Source organism: Narcine bancroftii, chromosome 13 (assembly GCF_036971445.1).
Source record: "Narcine bancroftii isolate sNarBan1 chromosome 13, sNarBan1.hap1, whole genome shotgun sequence".
Lineage (NCBI taxonomy): Eukaryota > Metazoa > Chordata > Chondrichthyes > Torpediniformes > Narcinidae > Narcine > Narcine bancroftii.
In genome coordinates, this window is record NC_091481.1 from 79,299,782 (window position 1) to 79,320,007 (window position 20,226).

General features: G+C 50.2%; 1 protein-coding gene and 1 long non-coding RNA gene across 2 annotated transcripts in view; one reads left to right on the forward strand and one right to left on the reverse strand.

Moving 5' to 3' along the window:
- Window positions 1–7,106, forward strand: part of LOC138748247 (uncharacterized) — a 29,136-nt gene extending 22,030 nt beyond the window's left edge. Inside the window, exons 2-3 of the long non-coding RNA XR_011347902.1 lie at window positions 5,492–5,741; window positions 7,009–7,106. This is a non-coding gene — a long non-coding RNA (uncharacterized lncRNA). The remainder of the gene's footprint in view (window positions 1–5,491; window positions 5,742–7,008) is intronic.
- Window positions 1–20,226, reverse strand: part of LOC138748246 (EH domain-containing protein 2-like) — a 46,238-nt gene that overhangs the window by 12,692 nt on the left and 13,320 nt on the right. Inside the window, exon 3 of the mRNA XM_069908082.1 lies at window positions 9,950–10,362. Within this exon, the coding sequence (XP_069764183.1) occupies window positions 9,950–10,362 (413 nt within the window). The remainder of the gene's footprint in view (window positions 1–9,949; window positions 10,363–20,226) is intronic.

Sequence of the window (20,226 nt, forward strand, 5' to 3'; positions counted from 1 at the left end):
CCTCTTCTCCTCCCTCCAACCCAGTCACCGCCTAGCACCCTCCAGGCTGACTGCCGTCCTCTCCACCCTCTCTCAGTCTTCCTCTCTGGGCACTATGTCAAGTTCAGGTCTCTGCAACCCGACGAAACAGCGTTCTCCGGTGCTCGGTGCAAAAACACCCAGACACACCACCAGACATAACACACGTACAAACTCTACATATGCAGAACAAGAATTCATCTATACAAATAAATAAATATTGTTTCATCAATATGAGGGTCTCGGACGGTTAGTGTGAAGCGGTTCCTTTGGTCTTTCAGCGTTCTCAGTGCCCATGGGAAAAAGCTGTTCCTCAGCCTGGTGGCGCTGGCTCTAATACTCCCGCATCTCTTCCCCAACTACATGAAGGGCTAATTGGCCTCTTACAAGATGGGCAAGTGAAGCAAAATCAGCGGAAGCGATTCGAACTCCGAAAATCTATTAAAGAAGCAAATCTTTTCTTCTCATTAAGAGGGGTGTGGGCTTCCCACACTGAGCCAGCATTGAATTGCCCATTCTTAATTCCCCTTGAGAAGGTGCCATTTTGAAATGCTTCCCTAAAACAAAACCAGATAAGATCTCCCTGAATTCAACCCAAAGTAATTACAGTCCTTGGAAAGGAAGATCTTAAATGCAAAATCTTGCCAAACAATGTCGGATTGCATTTTGCCCTTTAAAGAATAAAGGTTGCATGGTGTGAGGAAACAGTTTATTTATGTTACAAGTAAACCTCTCCTGTTTCCATTTCACACTGAGTTCGAGGACCTGCTTCTGGGGGAGGTGAGCGAGATTTGCGTCACTCCAGGGACTGACAGGAGTGAGTCCATTCTGAGGGCTGTGACACTCCACCACCGTTGGAAACGCTGGAGCTTCCTGCGCTTCTGCCCTTATATGTGGCACACCACCCTCCCCCATGCCATTGACGCCAGATCCTCCTGCTGATGTATCCCACCACAAAGCCCAAATCCTTCCGGAATCATGGAACGGGAATAAAGTTAACACGATAGGCTGCAGACACAGTGATTGTTATAAACGCGCCAAAATGCTGGAGGAACTCAGCCGGACTTTTCAGCATCTATAGGAGACATTTCAGCCCTGAGCTCCCTCCGCTGCAATAGCATGGAACTCCCAATGGCCACCCATTTCAATTCCCCATCCCATTCCCTTGCTGACATGTCTGTCCATGGTCTCATGAACTGCCAGACTGAGACCACCCACAAATTGGCATTAATAACGACTTCTCTGGCCTTCGTTGAAACCAACCCCCTTCTCCCCGTGTCGTCTCTCCATTGCCTGTCTCCTTTTGCACAGACATGACAAATTCTACCTTTATCACATCCAATTAATACCTTTTGTTTACCGAGATCAGGGTTTCCCAAACCTTTTCTTTCCACTCACATCCCACCTTAGGCAATCCCAATGCCTTTTGCATAGACATGACAAATTCTACCCTTACCACATCCAAGTAATACCTTTTGTTTACCAAAATCAGGGTTTCCCAAACCTTTTCTTTCCACTCACATCCCACCTTAGGCAATCCCAATGCCATCGGTGCTCTGTGATTGGAAAGGTGGGATGTGAATGGGAAGGGAAGATTGAGAATCAGTGCTCTGGACCCAATTGTGTCTGAAATATTTTGCTTGAGAAAAATTGCCATTGGCCCATTTCCTTTGGAGCGATGAAACCGTGCACATAATGAGTCCATTAGGGATGATTAAAACAGTGGTTTTTAAACTTTTTATTTCCACCCACCTACCACCTTAAGCAATCCCTATGCCATAGGTATTTGTGATTAGTAAGGGATTGCTTAAGGTGGTAGGTGAGTGGAAAGAAAAAGTTTGGGAAACGCTGATCTGGATTCCTCCTCCGTGGTTTGAATTCTGAGACTTTCTGATATATCCTGCTTCTGATTTTTCCTTGAAGAAGGGTTCAGGCCCGAAATGTTGGCGATGTATCTTTGTCTCCGATAGATACTGAGTTCCTCTGGCATTTCAGTGTGTTTACCTTTAAAGTTAACATCAGCCTCTGGTCTGCAGATCTGAGCCAAGATGTTCCCAGCCCAGAGACGAGCACAGAGCAGGTTGGCTCTCTGAGTTTGTTGCAATGCAAAAGAACATTCAACTCATTTGTCTAACACTGACTCCATCAATCCAATCCCTTCATCCCGTTCCCTCTTCCCATGCCTCGCAACTACAGCTTAAGGTAGACACGTGTATATTGCATCAGATGAAGGCAGTTTAGTTTAATTTGGGTGGTCCCATTCCCCCCCCCCCCCCCGCCCCGTTCCTTGCTGACATGTCCGTCCATGGTCACATGCACTGCCAGACTGAGACCACCTGCAAACTGGAGGAACAACACCCCATCTTCCATCTGGGCACCCTCCAACTGGATGGTATTGACCTCCGGTTTCTGTTAGACCCCCAACCATCTCTCCCCTTCACTTCCAACTATACTTATAGTCACCTCATTATAGGAAGGATGTGAAAGCCATGGAGAGGGGGCAGAGGAGAGTTAGCAGGATGTTCCTGGATTGGAAAACAAGTCTTATGAGACAAGAATAGCAGAGCTGGGACTTTTCCCTTTGGAGCAAAGAAGGACGAGAGTAGAATTGATCAAGGTCTACATGATTATGAGAGGCATAGACAGGGTGGACAGCAAATGCCCGCTTCCCAAGCAGGAGGACATCTGTACAAAGTTAGGGGAGTTAAGTTTATGGAGATTTTTTTTAAACAGAGTTGTGGGTGCCTGGAATGCCTTGCCAGGGATGGTGGTGGAGGTTGGAACAATAGGGGCATTTAAGAGACCCTTAGACAGGTACATGGTTAAAGGAAAACTAGAGAGTTATAGGGTAGGAAGGGTTTAGTAGGGATATGTGGGTCAGCACAACATCGAGGGCTGAAGGTCCTGTACTGTGCTGTAGTGTTCTATGTTCCTGATGTTTCCTCCTGCTTCCCTCCAGTTCTGCCTTCACAGAGCCACCCCTCCTCTCCCCCGCCGATCAGTTCAGGTTTTTTCCTCCTGCCCTCCCAACCTCTGTCAGCCTGTGCTCCACCCCCTGCCCCTTTTTCCCCCCTCCCCCCCCCCCACTTCCCCCAGCTTCTTTATTTGGGTGCCTTCCTGCTTTTGGCTCACATCTTGACCAAGGGCTAAGGCCCAGAACATTGGTTGTGCACCGTTGCCTCCTACAGATACTGCGAGACCTGCTGAGTTTCCCCAGTCCGTTAACTGCGAACTCAGCGTCTGCTGGCATTCTCGTCTCACGTGCTTGGAGTGGACAGGATGGGCCAAAGGGCCTGTTTCTGTATGGCCACGATTCCAGGATCCACCTTTGTGCAAATAGGTTGTCACCTTTCCTGCAGGTTGTGTCGCCTGCAGAGTCGACGTCAAAACAAGTCTAATCGGTGGGGGGTGGGGGGGGCATTAGGGAAACCACAGTGGGGTGGGAGGGGGCACGAACTGACATTCGAACACTCACTGAGAGTAAGGGGGGAGTGGGAGCCATACCTGCCACGATCCTACTCTGTGTGGCACCATCACACTTCCCCCTCCCTCCGTAGCAGACAAATGCGCGTGGAGGCGAAACTGCGTGACACTAGTGCTGGGGTTGGGTGGGGGTGGCTACAATAACTAATTTTCGGGAGCATGGCCCCATTCCGATTACGCCAAGCCTGGAAACCTCCACTTTGCTAATCTTTGTGGCCTTGTCCGTAGGCAGTTCAGCCAAGAAAGGGTAATGCTGCACTCAAGAGGTTTCCTGGACCCAAAATAATAGTTTAGCCAGTCACACCCTGAGGACGATTGTCACAGGATGCAAGTGTAAAGGAAGACAGGGAAGGCCAGAGTAATTGTTTCCAGTGTGTGTACAGTCAGCTGTTCTGGAACATACCGCGAGACAGACCTGAGGCCACAGACTAGAAATAGAACAGAGGGTGGGGTCCCTGTTATATTGGGAAAAAAACAATTGTGTAGTTGTCAGCTGGTGCTGGAGGGGCAGCCAACCTTTTAATTTTTCATTTAGACATACAGCCCACAAGTCTGTGCTGCCCAATTAACCTACAGCCCCGGTACAGACTCGTGGGCTGAAATGATCCTGGGTCCAGGAGCACCCCGATGGGTTTGCTAACCTTGGCAAGGTGCTTGGAAGTCTATTAATCCCTTCCATTCTCCCAGGCCCCAAGGAGGGTCAAGGGAGATTGAACTGCAGTTGGATTTCGCCCAACAGTCTCCTCCCCCGCTCTCGGCCTCGTGTGTGGTTTTCCTTTCGTTAGTCCCTGGACCTGGGCAGATGAAGCACACAGAATTGCCTTGGGGTCCGATTGTCACCAGCACACTGCTCTGACCGAGCGGCTGTACGCCAGCATGACAGGTGGAGCTGAAAGTTATCCAGCGTAAAAGAAAAAGAGAGAGAGATTTCTAGCTCCTTTCTCACAGCCAACCCTCCTCAGAAGAGGGAAACTTACAGGGGATGCTGTACTTGGGAGTCTTTCCTACTGCTCCATGATTTACTGGTTAATTGTCAACTCGGCATTGGGGTGGGGGGGGGGGGGTGTCCCGCCTCCTGTGGCAACCATGTGAGAGCAGATTGTGCTTTCACATCTCTGCAAGGTGACTGGTGAGTTAACTCGGCCAGTTTCCGACTGTTGCCCCCACCAAGTGTCAGAGCCCGGATGAATTTAACTCGCCCTGCCAGGATTTGGGCCCTTTCACAGCCTGCGATAACAGGAACGGACCAGGTAAATTACCCGGTTCAACCCATATGTAATCGGTAGTGTGAAAGGGAGACACTGAGAGAGAGAGAGAGAGAGAGAGAGAGTCAGATAGAGAAGGGTGAGGTACAGGGGGAAGGGGTGAGGTAGAGGGGAGGGGTGAGGTACAGAGGGAAGAGGTGAGGTACAGGGGAAGGGGTGAGGTAGAGAGGGAAGGTGTGAGGTACAGAAGGAAGGGGCGAGGTACAGGGGGGAAGGGGCAAGGTACAAAGATTCATTTTGAATCTGCGTTCCAGTTAGCCCAGTGAGAACAGGATGGGGGTTATGCTGGATGTCACCGCTGGAGTACAGGTGCCCCTTTGCTCGGGATGCCAGGTAGTGAGTGTAAAAGGGTATGGAAAACCAGTTAACATTTGGCCATGTGGGACGGCAAAAATGCTATTTTGAACCAGTTCGCTGAACCGCCAATTTACTGGCTGCAAATAGTGGGTGAACACCTGCGAACTTCCTGAACAGCCATCTTAGCATGCCTTTACAAACAGCTCTTGGCTGCGAGGCAGAGGAGGGGTGGCAGGAGCCTAGAATAGACACGTCCGGATGAGGAGGGTCAAAAACGTGGAAACAAACAGAAACAAAAAATATCCTTGAAACCCTTTTTAAAAGGAATCCTGAGGCTTTGGTTCTGGTTGATAACAAAGTTCACCTTGAATAACTAGGATGTCGGCAAAGTTGTTCAGACACATATTTTGATCTTTTCCAAACACCAGGATCATTCTCTGCTTCCACTGGATGGTCCCCTGGAGAGAAATACCTTACCTGTGGATCCCGGAGGAAGGAATATCACTGAAACAGATTCTGTGTGATAGATCCCCATGGTTGACACAAATAAACACATCCTCATCAGGATAAAGATATGTTTGTGTTGGCTGCACACTGGGGCAGTGGAGAATCCGACTTCAAGCAGCATCCTCTCGATTTGTGTATGCACAGATACCACAGAGGTCTCGAGTGTCAGTGGTGAGTAAAATAGTTCATTCTGTGAATGGGAGACGAGATTTTCTCTCCTTGCTTAATTAAACGAGGTCCCTCGTTGATATCCCAGTAAATCCCAGCATGTGTTCCCACTGATCTCTGGCCAGAATCCTGAGCTACATCAGTTCCTGGATCACTGACACCCTGCCCCACCCCCCTGTTCGAAGATCCACATCTTTATTTCCCCAACTTTCTGCAGCTCTCTGCTCTCCCTCGGCTCCCCGTTCAGCCCTCTGGGATCCCAGCAGTTCCTGGGTGGTGCAGCTCCTCTCACAGGTCCAGTGACCCAGGTCGATCATGACCTCTAGTGCTGTCTGCATGGAGTTTGCACGTCTCCCCCCACCCCCCCCCCCCGGGACAGTTTCCTCTCGCATCCCAAAGACATGCTGGTTGGTAGGTTAACTGACCAATGGTAAATGGTCTTAAGAGTGTAGGTGAGAAGTAGAATCCGGTAGGAGTTGATGGGAATGTGGGGAGAATCCATAGGAAATTAATTGTGGGGATAGGATTCCCCTGTGGGCTAGAACAGATGAAGGGCTGAATGGCCTGTGCAGAGAGGAAATATGGAAATTCCAATCATTTGCTCTTCCCACTTCAGAACCATAGAACCATCTCATACTACAGCACAGAAACAGGCCCATCTAGTCTGTGCTGAACCATTATTCTGCCTAGTCCCACTGACTGGCACCCAGTCCATAACCCTTCCAAACCCCTTCCATCCATGTACCTGTCAAAATTCTTCATAAATGTTAAAATAGAGCTCACATTGACCATTTCAGGTGGCAACTCGTTCCACACTCCCTTTAAAGTTGTTCTTCCTTTAAACTTTTCGCCTTTCACCTTTAACCCATGTCTTCTCATTTATAATCTCTCTTAACCTCAGTGGAAAACTGGATTGCATTAGTTCAAATGGTAGAGCACTTGCTTAGCATGCAAGGGGTAGCGGGATCGATGCCCGCATTCTCCAGGGGTGGCACGGTTGGCGTAGCGGTTAGTGCCAACGCCTTTAGAGCACCAGTGATTGGGACCAGGGATCGAATCCCGCACTGTCTGTAAGGAGTTTGTACATTCACCTCGTGTCTGCGTGGGTTTTCTCTGGGGGCTCCGGTTTCCTCCCATCCTTCAAAACGTATTGGGGGAGGTGTAGGTGTAGGTTGTAAATTGGGAGGTACAGGCTTGTGACCTGAAATGGCCTGTTACTGTGCTGTGTAAAATTGAAATTTAACCCTCTCTGCATCTTTTTCCTTGAAAGCCTTGCTCTTTGACCGCACCTCTTGCTCTCCTGCCTCGGAGTCTGGCTACGTTGTCTCCGTGGGTGCAATGAAGCATCTTGACACAAACTCCAGTTACACCGAGTCGCAGGTAAGACCTAACCGTGGCTGAGGCAGTCTCTGAGCCACAGCTGGGGCCCGAGGTCTCGACTCTGAGACAGGGGCAGCGAGCGCCAACTATCTCAGCACATCAGGACCCTCTGGCAAACTATTCCCGGGCACAGTCCCAAGGGACAGCTTCGTTCCTGGGTGGCTGAGGGAGCAGGTTTCAGCTCTGCGTGGAAATCGGGGGAGGGTGGGTTTGGGGAAAAGATTAGATCAAAGCTCTTTGGAGGGAGGGTGTGGTCGCAAATGGATGGATGGCAGAGGGAGCTGAATGTATCCATAGCAGTCCCATTGGTCAAGAAATTTGGCATCTCCTGAGTTGATGGTAGACTTTTTCCCTTCAGATTTATTGTCAGAGTACGTACATGACAACACATACGACCCTGAAATTCTTTTTCCTGCGGGTGAGGCAGAATTACTACTTAATGTCATTTTTTATTTTATTTAATTTACAGCACAGTTTACAGGCCATTTCAGGCCAAAGTCCGTGCCGCCCAATTAATCGTACATTTCGAATGGTGGGAGGACCCGGGGAAAATCCAGACAGACAAGGGGAGAATGTACAAACTCCTTACAGACAATGCGGGATTCGAACCCCAGTCCCAATCGCTAACGCTGTATAAGTGTTGCGCCAACCATCCCGCCCCAAAATGTAAACAAACTGACTGTGCAATAGAAAGAGAGGAAAAAATCAATTAAATGCACAAGTAAGAGTCCTTAAACGAGTCCCTGATTGAGTTTGTCATTGAGGAGTCTGATGGTGGAGGGTGCTTCCCCAGAAATTCCCCATCCAAAGCGCTTTATTCCCAACTCCGTAACTGAGACCTGTCCTCAGAGAAGAGCATCACCAAACCCTGGGTCAGTTCCAAGGGTGTTTCTGCCCAGGGGGATGGACAGTAGATCCTTGGACCACTCAACAACAACGGTTTGCACTGACGTAGCTCCCCAATGTAACAAAATGCCACACCGTCACCTGAAGAGATTAGGGTCTGTAGCTGAAGCAGTGAACCTGGCGGATCCCACACCCACAGAGCTGAACAGGAGTGTGGCGGGTGGTCCTCAAGTGTCCGGTGGTGGGGGGGGGGGGGGGGGGGTGGGGAGGAAGATACTTGAAGTTGAAGTCATCAAAGAATATCTTCAGCTCATTGATTCCATGCTGTTCATCAAGCACTCGTCTCCATCGACCCTGCACTGATCCCATGTTATTCTCCCCACTATCCCATTTACTCCCCCCAGATTCTACTCGTCACCTATACCCTGATGTGGGAGGGGGAGGTACAGTTGCCAATTAACACCTTCCCCTCAGGGACGTGTCACAGGGGAGAACAGGAGAACTCCACTCAGACAGCACTGAAGGTCAGGATCGAACTGGGGATGCTCCAGCAGGTGGCTAGAGGGTGTGATCAGGACGAGGAGGAATCCTACGGGAGCTGAGGTGGGAGCTCTGCTCAGGCAGGTCAAGGTTGAATTTGTGCTACACCTTGTAAACACGGCTGAGGTGAACCCAGCCAGAGATGGTGTGGAGAGGCATACTGCACGGTTACAGGCCCTTCCGGCCCAGGAGCCCGTGCCACCCAATTAACCAACAACCCTCGGAATGTTTTGAATGGTGGGAGGAAACTGGAGCAGCTGGAAGAAACCAACACAGACACAGGGAGAACATACAAATTCCTCAGACAGGCCTGGATTCTAATTCCAGTTGCTGGAACCGTGCCATCTTAATTTCAGATGAAAATTGTGACAGTATATAGATTTTTTTGGGGAGATAAATTGGGGCAGGTTTACAAACACTTCAAAACAGATCTTATTTAAAATACTTGAGCTCGGCTCATGCAAGACATGTCGGCCCCAGAGCCTTTGCAAAAGTTTTGGAGAGTGCCCAAGAGGCTTCACTAATGGATTGTTGTTTACAAAAAGGCAACAGATGTAATAACTTGTCGGAGCTGCATTCTATCTGGAGGAGAACTTGCTGTTGTGAGGGTCATGTGGTTTTGCAAGCAGATAGAGTCAAAGCAGGTTTTTCTCTGAGAGACAGAGAGAGACAGAGAGACAGACAGAGATCAGTTCTGCAGTGTTACAGCCAGCATCAGAACTGGGACTGGAACAGGACAAGCTGGCAAGCTTGTGGAAAACCCCATTTGGAAGATGGGTTGTGGGTGCTTAGTTCAGCCTGGTCAAAGCCCTTGTGGTTCATGGAAGAGGAGAGGACAGGTTGTCTAAAGTTTCACTTGAAATAAGAGAAACAAAAAGGAACTCTGTGGTGACCTGAAAGAAAGAGGTGATCATCTGGAGAACCCTGATGGAGCAAGTTTCTTCAGCAAGGCACTGAAGTGGCTGGTTACAAGGAATCAGTTGTGGGTGTCCAGTGTTCAACAAATTTCTTTCTGAAAACCGACAAGAATCTTCCTGAGCGGTAACCATTTAACTTTCAAGTACCAAAGCCTGGAGAACTTTACAAATGTTAAATTCTGTGCACAGTCTAAGAATTGCCTGCAACCAGTGAACTTGGAGGAATGAGAAGTGAGATTGGATGGTGAACTAAAGAACTTTTCTGAACTTACACACACATTACATACACATGTGCTTAGAATTAGAAGGGGTTAAGTTAGGTTAGTTAAGACAATAGTGATAAGTTAAAGTTTGATTCTGTTTTCATGTTTAAAGATAATTGAAAGCAACTTTTGTTTAAGTGACCATTTGTCTTGATGAATATCTATTGCTGCTGGGTTTTGGGGTCCTCTGGGCTTGTAACACAATGCCCCTCCCTCCGTCCTTCCCACCCGTCCACACCCCTGTACCATATACTTGTCTGCTCACCCTCACAAGCCTTGCCCTTTTCACCAGGTCATTCAGCTTCCTCAGGGCAGCATTCCTGGGCAGGTTCTGGAGATCTTGGAAGAGATCCTGTTCCTCCAGCTCGAAGAGCTTCCGGTTGCCACAAATCAGGAGGGGCTCGGACCAGAAGGAGCCGATGTAGACCCGCAGCACCTCAGGGGTGTTGATGACCTTGCCGAGGGACCACATCAGGGCGCCGTAGACCCTCATCAACTGCTGTGTGTCCACCTGATCAGCCTTGTTCAGCACCACCCGGATCTTGTCCTCGTGGCCCTTCAGAGCACGAATGGCTTCCGAGAACTCGTCGGAGATCTCCAGCTTGTGTGCGTCGAACAGGAGGATGATGCGGTCGACCCTCTCCGCAAACCACTGTAGCACCGCTGGGAAGTCGTACCCTGGAAGGCAGGAGGACATTTCAGAGGGAGCTCTACTGAGCCCTTGGACCTCCCAGCCCATTGAGAATTCTTCCCCCCAAAGTTACTGCAATTCCCGGCCTACCTCACCGCCCAGGAAGCCATTTCACCCATTGGGTTTATGCAGACTCACGGGGCGATCTCCAATAATTTTCCATGTGGCCCAGTCTCCCCCACATTCCTGTTGCCTCCCAGGATTCCCCTTGTCCTCACCAGCCTCCAATGCCCTAATAGATCCTCCTCTGCCATTTCTACCACCTACTACATGATCCCACCACCAGGCACATCTTCCCTTCTCGCCCCCCTCCCCCATCATCCACAGGGACTGGTCTCTCCGTGACTCCCTCGTCCTCTCCTCCCTCCCCACCAATCATCCGCTTGGGACCTACCCCTGCGACCGCAGGAGATGTTCCCCTCACCACTCATTCGGGGCCCCAAACAGTCCATCCAAGTGAAGCAACACTTCACTTGTAAATCTGCAGGGGCCGTCCGCCGCATCCGGTGCTCCCGCTGCGGTCCCATCTACTCGGAGAGACTGGGCGCAGACTGGGTGGTCGCTTCGCTGAGCACCTCCACAATAGCGGGGGTCTCCCAGTGGCCCCCTATTTCAATTCCCTGCCCCATTCCCTTGCTGGCATGTCTGTCCATGGTCTCACACATGGCCAGACTGAGACCAGCTGCAAACTGGAGGAACAACACCTCATCTTCCATCTGGGCACCCTCCAACCGGATGGCATTAACATCAACTTCTCCAGCATCCTTAAACCCCCCCTTTTTTCTTCCCCCTATTTTCTTATCTCTAGTCCTCTTTCTCTCACTCTTCCCTTTTCCCCCTGTCTCCTTTCACGGAGCCAAAAATCAATCCTCATCTTTTCTCTGATCATATCCTTTTGCCTGTTGGTCCGGACTCCTTCCCCTCCCATTTTTCCCCCTTTCTCTCCCTTGTCTTTATTCTGATGCCTGCCAGCTTTCTGCTTATACCTTGAGGAAGGGTTCAGACCCGAAACATTGGACATATATCTTTACTCCCTATGGATTCTGCAAGACCTCCTGAGTTCCTCCAGCATCTCAGAATCAGAATTTATTGTCACGAACAGGTCACGAAATTTGTTGTTTTGCGGTAGCATCACCGTGCCAACACTTATATCACCCATCGTACAAAATAATTAAAATAGAGCAAGAAAAAGAAAAAGTCAAGGTGAGGCAGTGTCCGTGGTTCATTGATCATTCAGGAATCTAATGGCGGAGGGGAAGAAGCCGTCCTTGTGCCGCTGAGGGCTCGTCTTCAGCCTCGTGAACCTTTGCCCAAAGGCAGCAGAGTGAAGAGCGGATGAGCTGGGAGGTGGGGTTCTTTGAGGATAGAGGCTGCTTTCTTAAGATGTCACCTCATGTAGATGTCCTTGATGGAGTAAAGTCTGGTGCCCATGACGAGTTAACAACCTTCTGGAGCAGTGGTTCTCAACCTTTTTCTTTCCACTCACATCCCACTTGAAGTAATCCCTCTGCTTTCGGTGCTCTGTGATTAGTAAGGGGTCGCTTAAGGTGGGGTGTGAGTGGGAAGGGAAGGTTGAGAATCACTTGTTACCAATTGTTCCTGAAATATTTTGCTTGAGAAAAATTGTCATTGGCCCATTTCCTTTGGAGTTCTGAAACCATGCACATAACAAGTCAATGAGGGACGATTAAAACAGTGGCTTTCAAACTTTTTCTTTTCACCCACACCCAACCTTAAGCAACCCCTTACTAATCACAGAGCACCGATGGCCTAGGGATTACTTAAAGTGGGACAAGAGTGGAAAGAAAAAGGTTGAGAACCACTGCCCTGGAGCTTGTTCCTGTCCTGAGCGTTGGTGCCTCCAGACCCATTTCTGCGTTTTTACTACCATCACAGCGTCTGCAGATATTCAGGTTTCAGTCCACCTCCCAAGTTCTACCCCTCACCTGCTCTCCAGGGGGAAACAGAGCGGGCAATTAACCCACTGGCCCACACACTGCTGGGACAATGGGTGAACACCGGAGACCCCCAGAAGTGAAACTGCGCAGTCACTGGAGGGTCACAGCGGCAGCACTATCTGCTGCTGTGAACTGCACTGAAGGAGATGTAAAAGGCGCTCGAAAAAATGCAACTCTTTTCTCTCCGCTCCAGAGTGCTGGGCTGTGTCCAGGACCTTTCCCTGCCCCTTGGCACGGAGTCAAAGCCACAGGAGCAAAACATTCCTTAAAAGGCAGTTGTCAGCATCAAAGAGACGTGTTGGAGGAGCTGCCTGGCGAACTCTGCTTGTCCGCGAGGACCCAGCTCACACAGAATGGGAGCAGGAGCTGGAACTAATTAACAGCTATAGAAATTCAGGGCGGGCAGCAGCTTTACGGCAGACTGACTGCAACGTTCTGCTTGGAAACAAACACGAGTACACAGGACCACAAGCATTTGTACAACACCTTTGCGGACAGCACAATTAAAGTTTACTTCCACAAGCAACCTGGGCTCAAATCTGGAAGGAGTCGGTATGCTTGTGGGTTTCACCCTTCAAAATGTAGGCTGAAATTGGGTGTAATGGGCAGGACGGGTTTAAGTGGCCAGATTCGGCTTCTACCATGCTGTAAATCAGACTCGATGGGCTGAATAGCCTTTAACATCCCAGATCACTACACCACACTAGGGAGAACAGCAAATGCTGAGTCAATAGCCCTTTTTACACAGAGATCCTGCAATACTGGCATAAAGAAGACCCATCATTAAGCCACTTTGTCTTTTTACATGGAACCAAACAATGGCGGCATAATGTGATTCAGCGCTGCCGGCTTAAAGGCGGGACTACAATGACCCACTCCCCCATTCCGTGTTGGTACCTTTTACACAGAACGGCGTGGAGCTGTAAAGGCGCCTTGAAGAGGCTGTGTAAAAGGGGCTAATGAGAAGGGTGGCGGTGGGGGGGGGAGTGTTAGGTTTGAAAAGGGTTGCGGGAGGCAATTCATGAGGTCGGGGGTCTGGCTGGAGCAGTTGATCAAGGGGCCTGAAGCTGAAATGTCTGTGAGGGCCACAGGGTCAGAGCTGGTGAGAGTGGGGAGGGTTTTAAACGAGGGAAAGTGTGAGAATTATAAATCAAATTTAGGGCATAGCGGATAGCTCAACACTGCTACAGCGCCACTGACCTTAAGCTCTCCCCATGTCTGCCTGGGTTTCCTCTGGGCACTCCGATTTCCTCCCACCCTTCAAAAGACGTACCGGGGATGTAGGTTAATGGGGTGTCACGGGCTTGTGGACCGGAGGGCCCTGTTACCGTGCAGAATATCTGTATGTCAAAATTTTTTAAAATGGTAACATTGGTTAACCCCGACTGAGTGGATCTTTGAGTGCAGGGGAGAGTGCGGAGACAGGGCGAAGCTGGGGTACGGGCTGGCAGGGTTTTGGAAAGTCGGGTGTACACAACTTGGTGCACAGTTCTGCTGTGACTGGGGCTAACTGTAGTCATCACAGGCCAAAGCCAGACTGGAAACAAACACAAAAGTTTGCAGACGCGCATTAATAAAACACATTGGGTCAAACAGCGAACTTTCTATAACAGTGGCTCTCAGCCGTTTTCTTTCCACTCACATCCCACTTGAAGTAATCCCTAGCCCATCGGTGCTCTCAGGAAGGAACTACTTAAGGTGGGATGTGAGTGTGAAGGGAAAGTTGAGAATCACTGCTCAAGACCCAATTGTTACTAAAATATTTTGCTTGAGAAAAATTGTTATTAGCCCATTTCCTTTGGAGTTCTGAAACCCTGCACATAACGAGTCAATGAGGGACGATCAAAGCAGTGGTTTTCAAACTTTTTCTTCCCACCCACATCCCACCTTAAGCAATCCCTTACTAATCACAGAGCATCGATGGCAGAGGGATTGCTTAAGGTGGGATGTGAGTGGAAAGAAAAAGGTTGAGAACCGCTGGGCTACAGCAAAGATAAAGATACAGAACCAACATTTTGGGCTCAAGCTCTTCATCAAGGTATGGACAAAATGTAGGCAAGAGCCTGAAAAAAGTAGTGGGGTTGGGAAAGGCAGGGGGAGGAGCCAAGGCCCACAGGCAGGAGGTCATAGGTGGATGAGAGAGAGAGAAAGCAAATGGAATAGTTACACCTTAGAAGGAGGGCACTCAACCAACAGTCATTGCCAGCTCTGATTGGGCCAATCCAACCAGCCCCTTTCTCCTGAGACACTTTCCACAATGGAACTGGCCTCATCTGTGTGTTCCTATCTGAGGTACCTGCTCATGGATCCATCACCATTCCCCTTCCATCGCTGTCCTCTCCGCCACCGAGAATGGTTTATCTGTATCTACGTCACCCCTCTCTTCTACCTGATCTCTCCCACCACCTTTTTTCTCCCAAAATAGACTGTTCACAAAAGGAAAACCGTTCAGTCTGTTCCCACCCTTATCTTTATATCCATGCATTTCTGCCACTGTGCCTTGTTACGTTCATTTCTATTTACCCTGCTACTACCCCTGTGGCACCTTGTCATTTCTCTTCTCCGCCCCCCCCCCCACCCAGTCTGTTGCTCGATGGACTTCCCCTCGGTCTCAGTCTCTCAATGCCCAATAATGGGAGGACTCTGGACCGTGGTGCTTCCCCACAGTCCCCTTGCGTTGGCTTCATCGAGACTCAGTGCGTCCCTCAGCGCGTACTCCTGCAGCCTGGCACGTGCCCGTCAGCACTGACATCTCCGTGTGCTGAAAGACCAATGGGTTTCGGGTGCGTCCCTGGGAACGGTCTGTAAATCGTAGTCCTCTGTCACACCACTGGCAGGGATGGTCTGTGACTAGGTCCCTGACATCCCTTTTCCGCGCATTCTTAGCAAAACAGAGAAACATCCCCTGTCTGAGAAGGAGAAGCAGAGGAGACAACCCATGTGGACGGTCACCATGGCAGCGGACCAGCAAGGGGACTCAGCGGCTGAAAGGCCCACGCATGCGGCGGGCCTCTGGAAGCTGCTGTTGGGAGACTCGCGTTGGGCTGGAGACTGGCTCGAAACTGGCTGGAGGGGGTACCAGATATCAGAACCGGGATGCGAGCGGGTGCCGAGGGCACTGTAGGGTCCCTGACCACATCGGGGGTTCGGATCTGGAGCTTGGATCACCAATGGTTTGGACACAACTCTGTGGGGCTGCAGAAATGCTGGAGGCAAATCTACGGACACTCGGTGACTCAGGGATCTGTCTTTTGCTTAATTTTCTTTAGGCGCCTTATAGCAGATGAAAGAATTTTCATGTAATAGGACACTGTTTTATTACAATGACAATAAATTGAATTTTGAATTCAGCAAAGAGATGGGCAATTGTCTCCTCTCCACCACAGTCATTGTGGGTGATTTTGTTCACAGGAAGGATCTGACTGGGAGAACTCCTCTCACCACCAGCCAGGCCAAGTCCTAGTGCATGTTCATGAGCACTGGCGATGAGCCCTTCCACCAGATGACCTGGACGGTCTGCTCAGGGAACCACCACACTGGTTCTATTGAGTCCTCGGCAACCAGTGCCTGCAGGATATTCCATGCTGACCACTGCCTGACAGCCTTGTGGCCAAAGGTGTTGGTCTGGAAAAACTCTTCCATGAGGATAGGTGGTGTGGCAAAGTCCAGCATACCAGGACATTGTGCAGCAACGGGGCCAGGCTCGTCCTTCGTAATACAGGTAGAACCTCAGCATTTAGCGGCTCTTGGTGCCACACACACAGCCTGATACAGCCACACAGGAAGGTTGTCGTCAGGACGAGGGCCACATTGGGTAGGCCCTTTCTCCCGTAGATTGGTAACTTCGGACCCTTTCCGCCTTGGATCTCCACATAAACCGGAAAATCGCCAGGGCGGAGGTGTTCTCTCCCCCACCCTCACCACCTCTCCTGTTCCAAGAACAACCCCAGATAAGCACCTCGAAGATAACCTCAGGGTAATTTGCCACCTGCTGTATTCAGCGGACTAAACACTACGCGTCCAGCGTCTTGCTGAAAGGCCGCATTAGCCTCCAGAGGAACTGATAATTATTGTCAGATGGGAAGGGGTGGCAGCCAAAATACGCAGCAGAGAGGATTGTTTCAGGCTCAGTCCTTGCAGGAAGTGCCTGTGGACTTCTGGCAGATGGAAGGGAGGCAGTAAATCTATGCAAAGTCGGCAGAACCTGAAGCAAAAGCCAAAAAATCAATTCAACCAGGCAAAGTTCACATTTATTGTCAAGTGCATACGTGACGGGTGACCAGGTTAGTGTGGCACTCAGCGCAACGCTTTTACAGTGCCAACGACCGGGACCGGGGTTCAAATCTCGCTCTGGCCTTAAGGAACTTGTACATTCTCCCCCTATCTGCGTGGGTTTTCCCCGGGGCTCCTGTTTCCCCCCCCCCCCCCCCCCACCATACCGGTTGTTGTAGATTAATTGACAACACAGGCTCGTCAGCCGAAATGGCCTGTCACCGTGTGTCTAAATTTAAAATGACATCACATACAACCCTGAGATTCTTTTTCCTGCAGGTGAGGCAGAATTGCCACTTATTGGTGGTGCTAAAACTGAACACAGCGAACAAATAAATAAATGTAAACAAACTGACTGTGCAAAACAGTCTCTGACTGAGTTTGTGGTTGAGGAGACTGATGGTGGAGGGGTAGCAACTGTTCCTGAACCTGGCGATGCGGGGAGACTCTCCAAGAGGTGGCAACATCTCTCAGCAAGAAGAACTTCAAGAGTCTAGCTAACGTCCCGGTCGAGGGAGGTGGAGAAGCTGCTACCGGCGCCCCGACAACCTACTACAAATGTGCAGTCGTTGCCTCGCTTCGGCAGTTGGGACCAGTCCAGGCGTTGATAAGTATAATGGGGAAGGGCTTGTATATTGTAGTGTGAATTCAGCTTTAGATTTAGTAATAAAGCTTTGTATAAACTGGAAAAAAAAAACCTGGCGATGCGGGTCTTGTGACACCGAGATCTCTTTGCTGACAGTATCTGTAAGAACAGAGCGTGAGCTGGGTGGTGTGGATCCTCGCTGCTGCCATCCAACGGGCAGCGTTCCCAGCAGTTGGCCTGAAGGGCAATAAATCAGACAATGGACCCATCCGTTCCTCCCATCACTGCTCCTCACCCCATGGAGTGAGACCCAATCCCACCCCCTCCGGGATCCGCGGACCATCACTGGGCGGTGGTTCATTGTAGTGATGCGGTGACACATTATTGATGTAATAAACAAATAATTTTTCTTAAACAGGGTCGTAAATTTGATGAAGATGACTGAATGTTCTCAAAAAGCTGTTCTGTGCCCCCCCCCCCCCCCATTGGCATTTACACAACACCATTCAAAAGCATTGCAGGACATCCCAAAGGCACTACGCAATGTCGGAAGCGTGGGGAACAGGATAAGGATCAAGTGGCGCTGGTGGTGTTGGCCAAGGTTTAGACATTTCTCCCAGGAAACCAGATGTAATGAGATATTTCCCCCCCCCCCCCACCCCCCAGTTCTCAGCACTTTGCACTCCTCCAAGATGATGCCCACATTAACGCAGGCAGAGGCCAGTGTTACACTGGGAACTGAGCCTGGACCCACTACTGTGGGTCTGGAACTCACAACCTACTGGCATGGAGGCAGGGAGATGATCCGTCACAGACAATTCTTCCGCAACTGGACCTTCTCCAGGCTGTGAACAGCGTGTGGGACGCCCTTCCAGGTGAGCTGGAGAGGTGTCAGGAATGAGCAACTGTGCAGGGCTGTGGAACTCCTGGTGGGCGCAAGTGCAGATTGTGAAAATGTGGCCGTTGCGGACCAACGGGTGAGCCCCCTTTTTGAATTTTGTACGGTCAACAGATCTCCGCTGGGGAAAGAAGGTTCAAGGTCAAAACACACTCTCACCCCAGCCCCCACAGCCACCACTCCTGTTTCTGCTGCAGACATGTCGAGGATTGTTTCCCACCAGACAGGCAAGCTCATGCCTTGAATTCCACTGTGCAAGTCTCGGCACCGACTCTTCAGATCCAAGATCTTGCCTCCGGGTGTCAACCGACACTCTACAGGACTTTGGAACTTCAACAGGGCTCTGGGATTGAGGGGGGGATGGGGAGGGAGGGGGGGGGTTAAATCACCAGTGGCCTGAATAATGAATGAGACCATTAATGGCAACACATACGCGCTAGATAAGAGCTGCTCTGTCGATCCTCCGCAGGCTTCTCAGCTGCACAGGATGCCCTTAACAAAGTGCAGACTGCGATCGTCGTCACCATGTTCAAGGCTGCCTCAACCCTTCAAAGGTCTGCACTTTACAATCTCCTTAGCAGACAAGAGTAAAGCAGATCCCCCCCAGCCAATGGTTTCTTTCCCCCACTCACATACCACCTTAAATTATCCCTTACCACAGAGCACCTTACACCCAACCCACTAATGGCATCATGAAGAAAGCTCATCACCACCTCCACTTCCTCAGGAGTTTGCGGAGGTTTGGTGTAACATCGAAAACCCTGGTCAATTTCTGCAGGTGTGGGGTGGAAAGTGCGCCGAGTGGCTCCATTGCGGTCTGGTATGGGGGACACCAATACCCCAGAGTGCAAAGCCCTGCAAAAGGTAGTGGATACAGTCCAGAACATCACAGGCACATCCCACCATCAAGAACATCTACAGGGAACGCTGCCGTCGGAGGGCACCACCCGGCACATGCTCTGTTCTCGCTGCTGCCGTCAGGAAAGAGGTCTCGGTGCCACAAGACTCGCACCACCAGGTTCAGGAACAGCTGCCACCCCTCCACCGTCAGACTCCTCAATGATAAACTCATTTAAGGACTCTTACTTATGCACTTTATTGATTTTTTTCTCTCTCTGTGTTGCACATTCAATTTGTTTACATTTCTTTATTTGTTCACTCGTGTACGTTGGGTACAGTTTTTTTTTGTTCTACCAATATGTGATAATTCTGCTTTACCCACGGGAAAAAAGAACCTCATGGTTGTATGTGATGCTGGACAATAAATCTGAAAATTAGAAAAAAATCCAAAAAAATCTGAAAATCATGAGTAGAAAAAATATGGTTGCGAATCCCTGCAGGGCCTAGTCTCTCCCGAAACCACTCGTCCTCCCCTTATACAGACGATTCTGTCACTATGAGTGGACACCGAGTCTCATCAACCTGTCCAAACTTTCCCCTTCTCCCTCCATGCCAACCCACACACCATTCTTCCTCCGCCAGCCCAGACCTGCCAGCGCACGATTCAGGCAGCGAAGGGTACTCAGAGGAAGACTGAGCCCCGCTCTAACCTCACCCAAGCACCGTGGCAACGAGCTGTCAAACAGAAGCCAGAGCACTGGACCGATGCCCTCGCCTGTAAAAGCTTCACCACTGAGATTAGCAGAGACCCTTGGGGCAGGATGCAACATCCCACTGTACACAGGGACACTGGGTCACAGAAAGGGCTCCATGGTCTGACACAGTGTTTCACTGTGCAGTGGGACCCACAGCGTGACACAGCGTCTTACTATACAGTGAGATTCAGTATTTCACTCTACAGTGGGTCCCACAGTGTGACACAGCATCACTGTACAGTCGATCCCACAGTGTGACCCAGCATATCTCTGTAAAGTGGGTCCCACAGTGTTTCACTGTACAGTGTATCCCACAGTGTGACACAGCATCTCTCTGTACAGTGGATCCCACAGTGTGACACAATATCTGTCTGTACAGTGGGTCCCACAGTGTGACACAGCGTTTGTCTGTACAGTGGGTCCCACAGTGTGACACAGCGTTTGTCTGTACAGTGGATCCCACAGTGTGACACAGCGTCTCTCTGAACAGTGGGTCCCACAGTGTTTCACTGTACAGTGTGTCCCACAGTGTAACACAGCAT